General features: G+C 42.2%; 1 protein-coding gene across 8 annotated transcripts in view; it reads right to left on the bottom strand.

Annotated features, from left to right (window-relative positions):
- Positions 1 to 19,013, bottom strand: part of ACOT11 (acyl-CoA thioesterase 11) — a 92,722-nt gene that overhangs the window by 9,692 nt on the left and 64,017 nt on the right. For 6 of the 8 annotated variants that reach the window (XM_044429863.1, XM_044429868.1, XM_044429867.1 and 3 more), the window contains 6 exons: positions 13,058 to 13,124; positions 11,391 to 11,474; positions 9,641 to 9,774; positions 8,532 to 8,663; positions 8,141 to 8,267; positions 4,015 to 6,356 (listed from right to left, as the gene is read on the bottom strand). In XM_044429863.1, coding sequence (XP_044285798.1) covers positions 6,201 to 6,356; positions 8,141 to 8,267; positions 8,532 to 8,663; positions 9,641 to 9,774; positions 11,391 to 11,474; positions 13,058 to 13,124 — 700 coding nt within the window. In that variant the 3' untranslated portion in view covers positions 4,015 to 6,200. Of the gene's footprint in view, positions 1 to 4,014; positions 6,357 to 8,140; positions 8,268 to 8,531; positions 8,664 to 9,640; positions 9,775 to 11,390; positions 11,475 to 13,057; positions 13,125 to 19,013 lie in introns of those variants that run through there. The other 2 variants (XR_006414706.1, XM_044429869.1) reach the window with 2 other exon arrangements.

The following is a 19,013-nucleotide window of genomic DNA, read 5'->3' as shown; positions in this document are numbered from 1 at the left end:
ACCCAATCTTTGTTTCAGGTTTTACACCTCACTGGCTCTCTTTAGCAAGTCATGTGTACAAAGCACAGCAGGAACACTAGAAAGCCACAGGAGAAAGATTTGGGAAAGCAGCAGAAAGAAAAAGAACTCCACCTTGGAGTACTTTGAAATGGAACCAGGTAGTTCTGCATACAGAGGCCTTGCATTTTGAAGGAAGTTAAGCAACACCTTTGATTATTTCAGTTTCTTCAAAATTAGTAATGTGTTGGATGGGAACAGATGAGGCAGTTATTCTTGGTGCACTTTCCAGGGTCAAGTTTGCAGACTCTTTAGATGAAGACTGTGATGGCTGGGCATGGGGAGTGTTGGAATTGGGATGGCCAAGGAGGGTGAGGTTGTCTCAGGGAACCGCCATCTTTAGGTGCTCAGGCAGGCAAAGGGAACAGATAGGGGTTGAAAGTGAAGGGAGGGAACAAGGGAGGGGAGGAAGATGAGCCCATGCCTGACCCCATGATGCAGCAGCAGGTTAGAAGAACTACACAGTTAGAGGGCCTGCTTAGATCTAGGGGGCTAGCCCTTCTCAGAGGGGCCCACCCAGAGTGGTGGAGCCCAGGGTCTCAGAAAAGGAGGGCTTTTGGAAGTAGGTTCTACTTTGAGTCCAACAAATAACTTTGTTCATGCAGAGAGACTCGTCTACCAGTGGCTATAGCTTGATAGCTGTGCACTAGAAATAAAGAGCTCTTTTGCAAAGAGATTGTCTGTTGCTTGAAACGAACGGGGAAATCCAGCTCCCGACAGAAAGCTCTATGACATTCTGATGCTGTATTGGCTGAGGACGGGGATAGAATTGTTTGAGCCTTCTGCTGGCACAAAAAGAACCGTGGTTGTTGCCTCTCTAGGAGTGCAGCTAGGCACCAGAGAATGGGGAAGGAGCTGCATCAGAGTCGGGGAGGTTTACTGTCCAGCCTCCTCAGTGCTTCATCTGGACAGCTGAAGGCAGCTATCTAGATGAAATGCATGGTCTAGTACACCACAATGGTGCCCTCTCTAGGCATTGGCTGCATATAAGCCTCCAAATGCAGAGGCTTGCATGCATCTGCAGGGCTGGGCACTGGCTTGTGTCTTAATAGTCATAAACAATTAGTACAATTAAGGATACAATTAATTAGTACAATTAACAATTTGATCTGCCCACCCCTATCAGAACTGCAGCCAGTTTCTATCTCTTTAGGAAGCCACATAGTTCCCAAAATATCTTCCAGTCCTATTTGAAGCACATAGATTGGTATGATGTAGCAGTTAAAGGTAAGAGCCTGAATTCCCAGCTTGAAATTATTCATCAGCTCCTAGGTGGCCATACCGCTGTCTCCTTAGCCCAGCCATCATCTACTAGATGGAGAAAGCACTGGTACTTTACAGGTTTGTTTTCTAAGTATCACTGAAATACAGTAATGCAGAGAGGCAGGCTGGAAGTCAGGTTTAATTTCAGTTTTTCGTGAACCATTTAAGTGAATCCTAATATTCTGACCACGGCTGGCTAGTATGTTGGTGCAATTGAGCCAATAGTAGCCAAAAGCACTGTGAAAGTTTTGTATTGCTTGAGCCCTGTAACATCAGGGAGCATCAGTGTGAGGGAGAGGTTTGAAATAGAAACCGCAAGAATGCAGGGGAGGTTTGATGAGCCAGACCATCCCACTAGTTTTCGCTTAATTACCTAAATTGCAAAGGAGTAAAAATAATTTGGGCTTGTTTTTAATGGAAGACAAAACGATTTCAGCCCCTTGTAGTTCAAATCGGGCAGGGCAAAGGAACAAGAACGTTGTAAGAGGCTGTGCCCAAGTTCCCTTTTGTTACATGTATCAAATACACCTTGTAAAGACTGCTTTCTATTAAATGCAGTGAGTAGTAAGTTCTTGGCTTGCCAGGCCTATTGAGGAACTCCAGAATAGCTAGGCCAGCCTTCCCCAGCCAGATGCCCCCCACACAGTTTTTCTGGACTTCAGCTCCCACTAGCCACAGCAAGCTCAGCCAGTAATCAAGAATGTTGGGTGCTGTAGCCCAAAGCAACCAGAAGGTATTAAGCTATGCCATAAAAGGAGTCCAACTTTGTTAGGTGGTGATGGTGGTCTTATTATTATTAACCATACTTACTACTGTTTTACATTTGAAAAAAATCCCAAAGTAGTTTGCTAAGGAATAAAAACTAATTAAAAAAGCACACCTGTGTGCACCCCCCCCTGTACACAATAGTGTCATGAGGCTGATAGAAAGAAAGCACATGGCTACAATTAAGCTATAGCAAAGGGGGTTTTAAATAAATATGACAAACATTGCAGCATTTAGGTCTGACATACTTTGGAATGGGTACAGTGGGCATGCTGGCCTAATTTTATAGTAAGTACCCCTAACCAGAGAGGTTAATTGGGCCTCCAGTGACAGCAATGCATCCAGAAAGCCCCCAGTCTGCAAATTCCTTTAGGCAGTATATAACCCCCTCTAGAGCTTGTAATTTCCCTGATTTCTGAAATTGGGAACCGCTCATCCACAGTGCCTGTCTTAGAGGGTTCAGCTTCAGTTTATTGGCTCTCCTCCAGCCCACAGTTGCATTCAAGAACCGATCGAAGTTATGAATGGTCACTTCTGAGTTGGATGTCATGGAGAAATAGAGTTGGGTATTGTCAGCATGCTGCTGGCACCTCATCCCAAATCCTTAATGGCTACACACTAGCAGCTTTATATAAATATTAAATAGCAGGTTCGTTTTAGCGGTGGCATGCTTTCTTTTGTTTTGTAGCTGGCTTAGCAGCACGAAGCAGGAAGTGAATGCCCAATTCAAACTAAAGGTCAATGTAAGCTTACCTGTTCTTAGCTGTTGTGCTGAGAGCCAAATAAAAGTTCTACACTGCAAGAACTTCCACTGATGTCAGTAGAACCAGCTCAGTATTTGCAGACTGCAACCTTGATTAAATATGTAACCAATAAAAACCAAATAATCTATCTCCCTCCTTCTCTCTCTCTCCACAGTCAGTTCTACAAGAAATATTTTCACCAATCAGATTGTGATGGATCCTTTTTAAGGTAACCAGGAAAGTGCTGCTGTGTCAACAGACTGGGAATGCCATTGATTCTCAGGCTGTTCTTAAACCATCCTGTTTGGCTTAGACCCCTTTAAAACCAATTCTTAAGGAGAAGATAGAGCACTCAATAATTTGACAGAATAAATGAGAGAAATTCAACACAACTCATTAACTGATTGTGAACATGAATGTTAACAAGATGTCTGACACATCACTGCTAGAGTTATAAATTGCACCGGGGAGGCCTGGTGGGTCCTGTGGACAGGAGCACCTGCATTCTGTTTCTACTAGTTACCAGCTGCTTCACCTCCTGGAGAAGGCAGATCTGGCCACAATGAGCTGTGCCTTAGGTGCAATCCTATGCATATTTTAGCAGAATCAAGCTACAATCCCCAGCATTCCCCAGCCAGTACCTCTAAACAATCACTGAAAAGTGCTTGGAAATTTTAGCTAGTGCAAATTGTGATTGTACTTTGCTGACCATATTGCATTTGTCTTAGATCAGTATGAATCTGCCTGTAGTTTAAAATAATGCTTTGAAGGTCCTTCTATATGTTTCATCAGCAAACTTGGGTAGTAGACAGGACAAGGCCTTCTCTGTGGTGGCACCCCAGGTGTGGAAGGAGGCTGGGGCCTTTTTTCGTTTAGTTTTGGGTGAACCATTAAAAATGTATGACCTGCATGTCCTTTGAATTATTTTAAACATATTAGTTCTATTCTGTTTTAAAGAATTGTTTTTCTTTTGATCATAATTTGACAGTGTGGTAATTTATGGTTTAAAATTCTTCTAGTCTGCAATCCCATACCCACTTAAGTTAAGAGTATGTGCCACTGAACTTCTTGGTCAACTGAATAAACATATAAAAGATCATGCTGTTAAAAAAATAAAACTAAGTCACTTTGAAGGCTCCTTCAAGGCTGCAAGGTAACTCAATTTTATAAAGAAACTTTAAAAGCATTATGCATTTTAACACAGTTTTTAATAATTAAAGGCAGATAGGCAAGACTCTGTGTAAACTGAAAAACCAATAGGTTGTACACCAAGGTAAGATTGTTTCAAGAAAAAACAAATTAGATAACCTACATTAATTATGCAAATCAAGTGAACATGCATATTTTATATTTGTTCTGTGCAGAGCACTGACACACTATGTGTGGATAATGCCATTATACTGTTTATTTACCAGGTGGCATTAGACTTAATTGGATGGAGATACAACTGCTGTTGCTGTTCTGGTTTTGCTGGCCGAAAACAGTAAAAATTCTCATTGAACCTCTGATTGGTGTTTCCTTTAAGTTTTTCATGACACTATTCCTCAAAGTGACTCTAGTCTCTGAGGTTTAATATTCATGGTTCATGAGTTTTCAGCCTTATTTCTGAATATTTCCAATGCTAAGAACTTGATTTTTTTAAAATTAAAACTATACCACTGATTTCTATACCTGTCTTCAGTCTCCTTGCCTGCATATTCTAAGTGTAGATATATGGAAATACGGCAAAGCAGGAAAATATTACAAGCATTATGACATTGGTAAAGATAAGTGTCTTCTGCTGTTGTGATGCCAGGGCCCACAATTAGTTCTAGCCTACACAATGTTGCACCAGTGCCTTTGGACATACAGTATCATTGTATGCACAAAAAGTAGCTCAATCATGGTAACTTACCCTGGTGATAGGACATGGAAACCATTCCTTAGCCGACTGTTGCAGCTGTTCTTATATGCAGTGAGTGTATGGGATCAAACCACACCTGAGAAGCTTCGTCCCTCTGTATTTTCTTGGGCTCCGACCCTCATTAGCCTGAACCAGCATGGCCAGAGGCATGGCTAATAGGAGTTTTAATCCAACAATATCTGAGGGCTGTTTGCTGAAGCCCCACACCCGCTGGCTAAGCACATGTTCACACTAAATCCTCTGAAGCTTGAAGAGAAAAAAATGATGCCAACATATACACAACTTCACATGCGTTATGAGGCAGAAGCCAGCCAGCCACCTGTTCCATGGATGAACTAAACAGCATATCCCTGGAGAAGGCAAAGTCAGGATTCTTTTTTTTTTCCTTTTAGATATGCTTTTATTGCCATTTATTTCAGTAAATTGCCTCATCTGAGAAGCAATAAAAGATTCCAGGAGACAGAACCGATAATGTTTGTGCAAAAGTATAGGAGAAAAGACCTATCTAGCAAAACAGAAGATCAGGTACTCAGTGATCAAAGAAGAGAACGAAATTTCTTCCTACCAGAGGGTCAAGCTTGAATGAGCTTTAGATGAGAGGAACAATTGCTCTGCAGTAAAATTACCTATTCTTCCTCTGGCTTGGCCAGATTTGGAAAAAAAAAAATAGGCAACTTCCAACAATCAGGGAAATCTAAGGGAAAACACTTTCATAAAGAATGTTTAAATTGTCATCATGTGACATGATTTAATATTTTGTATTTGTGCAATGTGCCCTGAAGTGAAAGAGTTAAAACTTAATGTTGGAAGTATCCTCCACCAATTCTAATATTATTCTCTAGATTCTTTCAATAAAGAAATGTACTTCTTATGAATTTTCATTTTGAATTCTTGTGAATCTTCATTCCCTTGGGTAAAAAGGCACTTTAAAATGAGCTTCACTACTTCTACTTGTATATGAAAAAGTTATATTTTCTTTACAGCTTGTAAGCTACTGATTTTTAATACATATGTTTACTCCCTTCTCTAACCTATTGTGCTGGAAAAGGTAAGAAATGTGCTGATTTTAAAAATGTCAATTTTTCAAGTTTTCCTTTACATCAGATTTTCCTGTCAATCAAATCAATGCAAGACTTCAACAGAAGCCAACAGGGACAATTAAGGACTTGCAAAATCCAGGAAGAATCTTCATATAATGATTCCTGAATAAGTGCAGACACTGTAATCATTATAGTTTGGAAAAATAAATTGTCCAAGATAGAAATTCTCATTCTGATTGCAAGCCAATAAAATGATTATTTCCCAAATTTCAAGCTATGCAATGTATGAATTGGAAAAAAAAATCTGTTTCTTCTCCCTTTCTCAGATATATAGAGAAGACACTTCAATATTTACAGCAGACTTCAACATTCAATTCTAATTTTTGTCATGAGACAAAAACAAAATATTGCCCAAAAATAGTGGTGCCACTATAGAATCTCTGGCTCAATAGCAATGCTGTCTTTGTTCTTCTGGAGAAACTGTTCACAGTCTTGAAAGGTGGAGTGGAAGCTTGAAGAAAGGCCAGCAATGTTGGTTGTGATGTAAGTCAGCACACCTGAAGTAGCTTGGTGGTAATAGGAAATCTGGAAAGGAAAGCATTTTGTTAGTTTGTTCCTGGCCCCATGCAAAGCATGTCCTTCCTTTCCCTCAAAAGTATTAACTGCAGTGCAAAGGGTTTTTTCTTCATGACTTCTGTTCTAAATCATAACTTGCACATGACATTAATTTGTCCATAGACAGAATGAAGCACAAAACAGTTTAAGGTACCACAAAAGGGCAGCAAAGAGTCAATTAGCTGGGCTTTATATTTTTACCAGCTCAAAGGATGGGCACTGCATGAATTTTCTGCTTTAAGCACCTGAACATCTTAAGTCATTTGTGGATATTACAAGTGCCCTGGAATAGCAACTTTCAAGCCTGACCCCCAAAAAATACACTGGCAGTGTTGCCAATAAGAAAGCAAAGCACATGGGTACCCTTCCACATATGAAGCATTGCTTTTATGGTTTAAGCTTCCTTTAACCATAAAGTGTTAAAGGAAGAGGATGAGGTGGCTGGATGGAGTCACTGAAGCAGTTGGCGTGAGCTGGAGTGGACTCGGGGGGGATTGTGGAGGACAGGAAGGCCTGGAGGAATGTTGTCCATGGGGTCGCAATGGGTTGGACACGACTTTGCGACTAGCGACAACAACAACAACAACATGATTGTGACAATAGATGGCAAAAGAAGAAGGGGACGGCAGAGGATGAGGGGGCTAGATGGAGTCACTGAAGCAGTCAGTGTGGGCTTATGTGGACTCCGGGGGATGGTGGAGGACAGACAGACCTGGAGGAATGTTGTCCATGGGGTCATGATCGGTTGGACACGACTTCGCGACTAACAACAACAACCATAAAGTGTAAAGCCAAAATAACATTGGAGCTGAAAATGAAAACACTGACAGCTACCTCAACACAGGCATTTTCCTGGGCATTTTGTCCTCCACAGGTATGCCAAACATGTTGGTACATGTGAGTATTTGTGTTAATCACTGATACACAGATGGGTTCGGCAAGTGCTTTCCATCACTACAGCGGCTGCAAAAGTGAGAGTCAGGACTGCAGAGATCGCAGCTGAGTCTATCTAAAAACCACTGGATCTCAACACTTGTCTCCAAATGATAGCATGCATGAACACATTCAGGATGCATCCCATAGAGAAGCCTGGCCAATATAATGTGCTTCTGCAATCTAGGTGTTCTGTTACATGAAATGTGGTCTGGAAAGGACCACAAAGAACAGCATTTCCAACACCGGATAGTAAAAAAAAAAAAAAGGATCCAGCAGACTACTTGAGGGAAACGTGATATACAGAAGGGGTCTTGCAAAACTGTTCACAGCACAAAGAGGAAAGCATGCACTCTGTAACAGAGAGCGTAGCCTAGGGAGCCAAAGTGGAATACTGGCTTCAACAATCTAAGACAAGTAGGACACAGATTGCACAGAGTATGGTTCAGTCTGCATGTGTTTCTAAGCTCACACTTCCCCTCTTGTCTTCATATGCCAATTTTTGCTCATTTCTAGATTGCTTTAACTGTAACAGTTAATGCTTAGATTCAAATAATGGTTTGTAAACCCACTTCCACCCTATGGTTTCAAACTATTGTTTCAGAGTTATTACTAACTATGGCTTGTCTAATTTTGATGTCACAGCAAGCTATGGTTAGAGTAATCTGGAAATGAAAGGGACAATCCATGCATAAGAAAGGAGGAAATGAATGATCCTCCAACATGGTCCAAACTTTGTCTAAATATGTTTTAGGATTGTTCAAATTGTGCTATTGTTGCTTGTTAGTTTGCTTAGTTATCCTATAAAGATAAATGCTTACCTTAGCGAGCTCTTCTGTTTCCTGCCAAATACAGAAACCAGAACATAAAGTTTCCCCTCGTGTGTATTCTGGCTTTGCTGGATGTGTTGGCAACGTAACTGATCTGAATGCTACAACATACGGATCACTGAAAAAGAAGGAAGCCTGTTTAGGGCACATGAAATGAACTTTTATCCTCTTCTGTTCTGAAGATCAGCAGGTTCACAAGAGCAATAAATACATTCTTGCTCTGCTTAAGTAATGGGCTGAAATTGCCCACAGCAACTTAGTCTAGTTGCAGGTGTTCATTTTGGTACACGTAAAAAGAAGTGTGCGTGTGTGTGTGTGCACACACCATATTTAGGCTGACATCCTAAAGGTCAGAATGAGGGGAGAATGCTTGCTGACATACCCTCTGCTACAAGGTTTTCTTCGTGACACCAGAATGACAAAGTCCTGAACCTTCTTTTCCTCACTCATCGTTCGACTAATTACATGATAGATCATGTCATCTTTGTCAACATGCTGGACAAGTTCAGAACTCCTGGAAAAAATATGTATGTATTTATAAACCCAGAAATCCAACCCAGGTGGGGTTTTTTTGCACATACCTATAACCAAAAGATGAAACCGCTCAACAAGCAGGAACCAGGTCAACAGATAGGTGGGTAAGAATGCTAGGGAACAATGGGAGGAGAGTGCTATGAGCCTCCCAGAGGTGTCTGGCTAGCAGCACTGGGAAGCAAGATGCTAGACAAGGTAGGACTTGCATCTGCCCCAGCAGCACTCTTCTTATGTTAGCATTTCTGCAGCAGCACCTTTGATCATATAATACAACGGAAAGAAATGGAAACGGAAAGAGCAGCAGAAGCCCTCCTCCGGGAACCCTCTGTGAAAGACATCAGGAGACAGAGTACCCGGAGGAGGGTCTTCTCTGCGGTGGCGCCCCGTCAATGGAATGCGCTCCCCAGAGAGGTCCGCCTGGCACCGTCATTATATGTTTTTTGGCGCCAGGTTAAGACCTTTTTATTTAATCAATATTTTAATAAGTTTTAATATTGAATTTTATTACCATATTTTAATTTGCAGCCAGAGTGGGTTGTCAATTTATTTATATTATATTGTTTATGTACTTCGGAATTTTATTTGTGTAAGCCGTCCTGAGGCTCTTGCAAAGGATGGCATACAAATACCTTAAATAAATAAATAGATCACCTATGGGCTGATCAAAATGAATAAAGCCGGGAAAAAGGAGGAAAGTTGTGGGGTGGGTCTATATTCACTGGAACAGTGGTTCAGTCATTCATTTTACCTGTTCTCTGTTATGAATTTGTGAGAGCATGGAAAAGCCACAGCTTGTGGTGGTGGGCAGTGAACCCAGTGCTATGAGAATCTCAGCTTTTCAGGGGAGGTTCAGAGCAAGTGCTTGGGCAGAAAAACCCCTTATGCACGAAGATGGAATTAGGGATGCCGTTTCTACCTGAAGAGCATTTTGTAACAACTCTGCTCTGCAGTACTTACGCATAATGCTTATCCCACTCAGGCCGGCGCCGCAGGTCTGAGAGCAGCAGGAAGGCCCGCATTGCATCAATGCAGATGGTCATCTCTATTCGGATAGAGAGGAACTTGTCCTCCTCCAGTGTGTACATCTTCACCTAAAATGAGTGCAAAGAGAGACAATGAATGTTAACAAGATTTCTTCATCCAACAGCGATTCCAGTTCAATGCAAATGGACCCAATGTACAACAAATGCAAACACTGTCTATAGTAGACATGGGATGGAGAACAACTGGTTGTGTTTACAAACATAAAAGAGTCTCTAAGTTCTGCAAGGTCCAGTGTCTGTTTTCAAAAGGCCTTGTGCTGGTTCCCTTGAACGAATGTGTCACTTCTGTTCAAACAACGTAATAGGTGCAGTTGGAGAAAGTGCTTCTGAGGTCTAGGTGTACCTTCCAAAGCTATTCCAAGTGTTGTTGTCAGCCTTAAGCATGATAGCCCTCCCTAACATATGTGCACACACACACAATCCTTCTCCGTGGCACACATTATTTGAGTCAGAGATCAGCCCCAAGACTTATTTTCAATGCCGGAGCCCAGTCCTTAAATGAGATGCAATAATTTAGGTACAAAAGGGCCACTACTGACAGCAAGTCTTTCTTATCTCATGTTGGCTTTTGAAGAGAGCAGATGGCATTGCTTCTACCCTGGCATGAACTGGAGTCTTCTATTCTTATGAATGAATAGGGCTTGCTGCAGAACTCCCAATGCCACCTTTCCCTCATCACTCCCACCACGGCCGTAATAAGCAAGCTCTGTTCTAGATGAGAGTGGATACATTCAGATTTGCTTCCCTGCCTCCGGTTCTCTGCACTGCACAGAGGACTCACTCTGAAGGGCACCCAGCCAGACTTTTTCAACATGCATGGAACACATGAGGCCTGGTAGACGGGTGCCCTAATCTGACACTCAAAATCCAATCCACTGTGACATCCAGTTGGCCTTGGAAATTAAGCACTGCAAACAAAGAAGTATTTGCTAATCTTAACATGCAAATAGTGTCTATATGTGTGCAGTTAGTCTGGGACATAAGGCAAGTTCACAGAGCCCTTCCAGATGTTGCCTGTACCCTAATAGGAAAAGACCTGTCTCTCTCTCAGCACTTTTTATAAATTAGTCACATCGAGCAATATCTCTGATAATGGAAAGGGCAGAAATAACCTTCCTGCTGGGAGGCTTTTTGTCATATTATGGGAGATAGGCAGTCTAGTACTGGAAAGCAGATGTGCAAATGTCAGCAGGAAGAAAAATGGTCTGCGATAACAGAGGTTTACAAAAATTAGCAGCAGGCAGAAGAATGATGTGTAAGGTGCACCACAGCATTATCCAAGAGGTGCCTGTGAGATTGGTGCAAATGTGAGCCCCACAGCTTACCACACTCCTTTGCTGGCTACAGAAACAACCACAGTATGCAAGCAATTCAATTGTGCAGCTTAGCAACCAGGATTTCTCCCACAACGGTAGTGCTAGCTAGGACTGCGTCACCTAAGATAGCCTTCTTCAACCTGAAATTCTGCAGGTGTGTTGGACTTCAACCATATGCTCCTCTTGGGAGATGATAGGAACTGTAGCTCAACACATCCTGAGGCTGCCAGCTTGGAGAAGCTGTCCTAACCGCCATTTGTTAGAAAAGCCCATGGACAAGCTCCTTCGCTTAACCACATATTCTGCATTCCAAGCTAAGGAGAATTGCTGGAGGACAGAGTAAACTACCTTGTCTCTTTCTGATGCAAGTACCCAGTTGGCTTTAGCAACTAATGTCTTCAGAGCAGTAACATTGTTGTAACTCAGATAAACCTGCATTGGAAATACAAAAAACATGCATCATACAGTGATTGCTTCTGGTTTCCTACAGTATGACTTTTGAGCACATCCAACACCACCACAGTGTTTTTCAGAGCCTCCCTCTCACTCTAATCCTTCCTCTTACTAGTCCTGTAACCTTCACCTGTATTAAATTACATAGCTTTGGTCTAAGCAACTAGCATATGTCAAGTGCCCCAGAGCCAAATTCCTCCTGTCCTCTTTGTCATTCAGGCCCATAGAACAGTTGTGGTCTTGGGAATTCTGCAGATCCTGTGGAAGAACTCCTAACATTATATGAAAGAGTTTTTTTCTTTCTTCACACAAGAGTATTCTATAAAATCAATGTTTTTTGCTCTCTCACTGCTTTCACCTCTATTATATATCCAGGAAAAACATAACCTCAAAGCCAGCTTTCATTCTGACTGTACCATTTCCAAGACACCAGTAAACCCAACATCTTAACTGTATATTGATTCATGGATACCATCCAGAAGAGGACCCAGGTATCTGTGGCATGAAGCAGCTCACTATAGCCTTTCACTTTCTCCAGATGTTGAAAGAGTATGGATTTGAAGCCGCTCTGAAGGTCTATAGTACCAGAGGGATATCATAGAATCACAGAATAGAGCTGGAAGGGGCCAAAAAGGGTGTTGGATCTAACCCCCAGCTAAATAAAGGGCTCCAAGTTAAGCATGCCTAAAATGGCTGTCCAGCTGTATCTTGAATACCTCCAGGGTGGGAATGCCCACGTTGCTAATTCCTTTCACTTATGAATTGCTCTAAACATCAGGAAGCTTCTCATGATGTTCAGCTGTACGTAGAATCTACTTCCTCTAACTTGAATCCATTATTCTATAACCTATACTCTGGGATGATTGAGAAAAGTGCCTACTTCTGTGTGGCACCCTTTCAAATATTTGAAGAGTACTATCAAGTCTCCCCCTCTAGTTTTCTCTTTAAGAAGCTAAGCATGCCCAATTCTTTCAGTCTCTCCTTCCATACCTTCCAGTCTCCAGATCTTTGCAGCCCTCCTTGAACCTTTTCCAGTTTGTCTGCATCTTTCTTAAATTGTGGTACCCAGAACTGGACACAGTACTCAAGATGAGGCTTAACCAGTACTGAGTAGAGGGGAACTAGTAGTTGGTGTGATTTGAAAGTAGTATTACTCTTAATGAAGCCCAAAATAGCACTTGCCCTTTTTTGCATCCACATCACATTGTTGATCCATATTCAGCTTGTGATCTACAATTCCAAGATCCTTCTTCTTTGGAGTATTGTTGAGCCAAGTTATCACCCATCTTGTAATAATACATTTGGGTTCTTTTTCCTGGGTAACTTGGCTATTATCCCTATTAAATTTTATTCTGTTGTTTTCATCCCAATGCTCCAACTTACCAGAATCAATCTGAAATTTGTTTCTATCTCCCAGGATATTAGCTATCCCACTCTGTTTGGGTGAACATTTGGAAGGAATCTGTACCTGCTGAGCTTTCTACTCTAGAAAGCACACAGCACCTATATCTAAAGTCCCTTCTGCTGGCAGAAGTTCACAACTCAGAAGTCTCAAAGTTTACCTTGTTACTTTGGTCCCAAGGCACAGACAAAGGTACTTCTGTATGTTTACAGGAAATGACATATTTTCTGTAGAAAGCAAAAAGAATGTGCTGGTTACTGGCTGAGAGTCAAATGCTTTGCTTAAATATCATGCTCAAAGGAACATAGCAGATGTGTTCTGAACATGACCTTTCTGAGAAATCATCTACAAGAAATAGGACGTCTTGTTAGAAGTAGCAGCAGTAGTGAAAGCCAGTGTAGTATAATGATTAGAGTGTTGGACTAGGAACCCAGGAGATCTGGGTTCTGATCCCCTCCCAGTCATGAAGCACACTGTGTGGCTTTGAGCCACTCATTCTCAGCCTGACCTATTTCATAAGGTTGGTGTTGTGAAGATGCTATGGAGTAGAAGACGACCATGTGAGCCACCTAGAGTTCTTTGCAAGAGGAAGAAAGACAGGGTGTAAATGCAGTATAATAAAAACCACCACCACCTGAGTAGATTTGATGCAAGAATCAGCAACGGAAAACACACAGGCCACTCTGGATCAATAGAGATGAGACTATTAAGCAAGGGATGGGTTATGAGCAACACCCAAGACTAAATGCTTTTTGGGAAACCCCCTTGGGTATTGCTTCCACACCCACAGGGTCAAACATCTTCTGCTGGATCAGTTTGATTTGTGCTTATGAAGCCAGCTTAGTCAAGCCACCTGAGCTGGCTCAGAAATACAAGATGGTAGATGCATTTTCTAAGCGATTAAAGAGCAGGATGCAGAGATGAGAACCTCAGACCCAGGGGACATAGCAAGAATGTGTTAGCTCAAATTCAGTCCTTTCAGATTCCTGCCTCCTTTCTCCCAACCACCCATCTTTTGGTGTAATTTCTGGTCTTTACTGAGTTTTTTCCACCCTTTCCAAAAGGGTGGATATTTTGTCCAAGGCTTTGTTACTGGTTCTATACTACAATATGCAATAAGGATTGTATTTCCGGCTGCACCCTTTTTGCCTTTGTTCCCATCTACCTCCTGAATATGGTCTCCAGGAGCCCCTCTGAAATTCAATTTGGCCCAAAGGATGAAAGAGGTTCTATACCCCTGGCCCAAAGAGCATGTGACCATTAAGGGAAAAAAGCAAAACTGAGCATGCTTGAGGAGGGCTTGAGAAGGAGGCTTCACAAGAGAAATGTGTGAGGACAAACTGAGAGGTTACCAACCACTTCAAGGAGGACGTTATTAAAAGCTTATCTTAAGTTATACCCTATCCTGAAAGATAGGTTTCTTTAACTAGCCATATGGTTAGTCTAGATTGGGTGTTGAGGGAAACTGATGAAATGGGAAGAGAGGAGGGTAGATTTCCTCTCTTGAAACTTGGGTGGTTCTTCCCTATTTCTTCTTAGACTTCACAAAAAGGGAATGAGGCAAAGACTGGTAAGTGCCCAAAGTCAGTAAAGCTCACTTATAGTTTGAAGAAGCTTAGAGATAGGTACTTCTCAGCCGAGAACCTCTGGGAGCTCACCAAGGCCAGTTTTAGGGAACAAAGGGGCAAGTTAGAACCTGGGATGCCAGGAGAACAGAAAACACTTTTTACCTCAAGTATAGGCCACAATGTGCTCAAATGAGCTACCAAAGTGTAGTTTTCCTTTTTAATGTAAGTGTAGCCCTTCTCTGGCCTTTTGCTAGGCTATATATGAAAAGGGGTATGACAGGCAGACACTTGGGTAAAATTCAGTTTCAGTCCAGTGCACAGCAATCAATTCTATTGCTTTACCTTACATGTGGAACAAGAGGAGGCACACGTAAAGATGGTCTACAGATGGCTCTGCCTTTACAAAAATATACTGCACTAGATTCCTTGTCCTAAAGTTAAATCAGCAATAGCATAGCTTTGTAGAACCTGGCACAGGAAAGACAGCATCTCACATTTAGATGCTGGCATTCATTGAGGTCTACCCAGAGAAAGGGTTTGCAATGTGAAGTGAAAATCTATTGGGATTCATTTTAGGAACTAGAGGCAGAAGCAAATGGTGAGCATGGGATCTGACTCAGCCCAGTGGAGTACACTGCTGTTCTGAAACCAGTACTAGCCTTGGACTCAGGTGGCACCAGGTCATTTCATGATGAGATGCTCTTGTTCTTTGCTCAACTATCCCTCCTTTACAATCTCATTATCAGGGTCTAAGATAAGGAAAGGCTGAGGAAAGGATATTTGACTGATAACCGCTACCAGTGACCTTCATGATGAAACAGCTGTTGTGAAGGAGGCCAAAGTATCCCATAATAGAGATCTCACCTTGACAAGCTACATTATTTGAGATACTTTAAACACAGAATATCTTAAGAAGAGATTAGCCGAGCCAAAGTCCACAGGTAAGTTGAACAAGGAGATTCAGAGACACATGTGCACAGACACCGGCAGGCCAGTTTACAAGAACTGGCATGGCTCTGCACTTCCTTCTGCTCTGTAACGAAAGCATCCATGTATTTACTGAGACTAGAACACTATGGGCCTCAGAGTAATAAATGGCACATCTAACTGGATATTAATGCTAGCAACGAACTTATCATTTTGATGGCAAACTTGCAGAAATGGTTCTGCTATATTTCTATGCTTTCTATTGTACAATGCCTTATTTTGAAAGATTATATATTTCCTGGATGTGTAGCCTGTAAGGCTGGACCTAATACAAGACCAAACAGAAACACGCCTTTGGTGCACAGGTTTTAAGAACCCCCTTTAAACCACTGAAAGCAGTGTGCTTTCATCCCAAGGGCCAAATTCCATTTTGCAGAATTTCTTGGGCACTGCATTCCAGTGGTAGGTGAAGGCAAAAGAGGTGGGGCCAAAAATACCAGCCTATTTCTGCTTAAAGCTCCTACTGCCAGTACTTAAGCCTTAGGAATGGCATTTCTACTTCTTAGAATAGAAGGGGGAACTGGACAAAAGCCAGGAAGCTACCAAAAGATCAGTGGTTGGGAGAAAGTGTGGTGCAGGAGGAGGGGGTTGATCATCTAGAAATCCCCAGCAGGCTGAATTAGGACACTGAGCAGGAAGTTGTGCAGCCAATTTAGAGAACCTGAATTCAACATGCACCAGTCTGGTACTCAAGTAACAGCTCTGGGAGCAAGTAATACACATGCATACACTTGGTGGGTCTGTTCTAGAGCAGCAGAAGGCACCCTCTACACAGTCGATGACCCAAAAGCTGCCTCAGTGGCAAAGGCTAATCATTCTTGGAGGCACTCCATATTTGAAGCACCATTACCTTTGCTCCCACCTGCACGCCTCACAGCCCAGTGACCACACTGATGGATGCCATGTGTGTGCTGAAAGGCTTTCTTTAGTGACCTGTGATCTGCAGGATAATGTTACAGGGCATGCGTGTGGTGAGGGAAGAGGCATACAGGCTTGTACTCACTGGAGGGTGAAAGTTGCACAGGAATAAATTATTCTGCTGTGGCTTTCAAACATATTTAATCACAGTAAAATAGTCCCTCCTGCAGTTTTTCAGGGACTATTAACATGGCATTTTTCCTACTCAGAGCTTCTTTGAATGTAAAGCAGCCCTGAAACAGTCAGTGCTTAGTCCAGTCTTTCTGAATTCTCTAGTGTTTCATTTCTGTCTCAGGTCATCACACCCAATATGCAGAGGTCCCTGCAGTGAAGATTGGATTGTTATATTGATGATGGCGATTATACATGCACTTCTGAACCACAGCTAACAGGGAGCAGTAAAAGTTTGGTGTGTGGATCTTATGTGGACTATATTTGTGTGTTCCCCGCAAGATCAATTGTAAGATGGCATTTAAGATTTTAAGAAATCTGCAAGCTATTTTGTGATTTCCAGATATCTCCCTTAATTTAAGATTTTAAAACCATCTTTGAATGCAGGATTATATTTGTAAACAAAACATGTATTCCATGTTAATTGGTGGTGTATGTGATTTAAATTATTTTTTAAAACCCATTTGAATGCTGAGGATGGACTAGAGAGAAACAAAGACTGTTGAACAGACATGGGAGAGAATACAGTTACATGTTCTATGTGAAGCTTTGGCAATAACTTCATAAAATCTAATATTCAGACTTCTGTATTCTGAAGTTACTCACCCTCCCATCCCAAAACGGTATTTTGTTCTAAGTACCCTTTTCAGACAGCACTCCTCCTTACCCAGACAACTGGAATGAAGTTATTCTATAGACTATGTTACTGCTATACATTCTGGGTGGGTTTGTAAGCAGTGACAGATACAGAGCTAAGGACCAGGGGTGACAAAGAAGCGGGGACTCTTGAGCAAGAAGAGGCTTGAAACTCTAAGCTGAAGCATCCTCTTTCATGCAGCACTGCTTCGGCTGCTTGCACACCATGCCTGGTTCTTTCTTCCTTCTTTCCTGAGCCTTCTTCCCTCAGTGCTCCCAAGAGAATGCATTGATCCGGCATTAATGCCCCCCAGAACTGTGGCCTTCGGATAATGCACGCACTCTCTGGGTGTGTTCTGTAATAAATTATACATTAGAGACAACGAAACAACAAGGCTATAAAGATGCTATGAGGTTTTAGTGACATAACAGGAGACAACTGGAGAGGGTTCTGATGTCACCGCAAGGCAGGGCTGGAAGCAGAATCAAGCACAGAGCTGAAGAGCATTTGCTTTATAAATAAGGCTTGCTGCAGAACAAAGAAACAGACTGGGAGCCGGGGTGTGGGGGGAAAGGGAAATTTATTTCAGCTTTGCACTCTCTTTGCTGATTGCTTGTATCTCACCTTTTGTTTCTTCCATAAAACCTCTCCTTTACACCTCCCTAGTTTCCCACCTGTCTGATAAGTTTTGCTAGCAAAACACAATAGGCTGGGTGATACCCACTAAACTGTGGCTATGCCCTTCTTCCCCCATCACCCCAGGCAACATTTTGATTCAGCATATTTTACATACAATTTTCATAATTAGTGTGGAATGTAGCTTCCAAAGAATACTAACATTCTTCAAAAGAAAAACAAGGATGGAGGAAGGAGGAACAAATTCTATCCCCTTCCATTGTGGAAATATGTTTGTATATAGGCAGTGCTTGCGAAGAGCTCCAGCATCAAAGGAACTGAATTTACATGCCATGCATGGTTTCCAGATAACATATTACAGGACTGGGTTGTTCTAGCTACCACACCATTCTCCTTTTCCAGCGTGTTTAGAGTGTTTAGACTCAGGGTGTGAAGTTCAGGCTCAGGGTGTGAAGTAATAATAAAAGGAAGTGTGCTCCTGAACATGTGCAAAGTACTGTTTCCCTGCTGAAGATGAAATGGAGAGGTACACAATGCTATTTTATACAAGCTCCTTGGGATGGGGTAGGAGAGTAACGTAACACAGAAATAAATACACTTGCTCCTACATAGCTGAGATTAGGGTCAGGTTTTCTAGTACAAACGCGTTTCTTCCAGATTTGGAATTGAGAATCATTTTGTGTTCCTTCGTGGTGTTTCCTAACAGAGTTTCATACTAATCCACTCAGGGCTCAAGCCCCTTCCTACCTTGTGACAGTGATTGCATTTGCCAGCTTCAGTGGGCTGAACAGAAAAAATGACTGGGGAAACAGAGAGCAAGTATACATGACTCCTGGGTGTGTGAGTGAAATTCCCCACCCCAAGCCAACAGTTCCCAAAGCACAGAGCCTCTGATACTTCCCAAAAGGGTGAACATTTCAGGCTTTTCATATTTAGGCCCTCTGATGGGAAAGCACTGCCAAGAGACATGCTTTCCCATCAGAGGGTCCTCTGAAGTGCTCAGCCCAAGGGTTACGCCACCTCTGCTCCTTCCATGAGCATGTTGCTGAGGCAAAGAGGAGAGCAGAATGTTTCTGTGGAACACGTCACCCTTCCCTCCCTGTGGATCAAAGCCAGCAGCAACATGCCTGGGACATGGAAAGCCCTGCTTTACATGTAATAGATCCAGCCTCCTACACATCAATATAAATCTACCTTGG

Source organism: Varanus komodoensis, unplaced genomic scaffold (genome assembly GCF_004798865.1).
Source record: "Varanus komodoensis strain SLA01 unplaced genomic scaffold, ASM479886v1 scaffold20_1, whole genome shotgun sequence".
NCBI lineage: Eukaryota > Metazoa > Chordata > Lepidosauria > Squamata > Varanidae > Varanus > Varanus komodoensis.
Note: the sequence above shows the minus strand (reverse complement) of the source record. Positions and strands in the feature narration are given on the sequence as shown.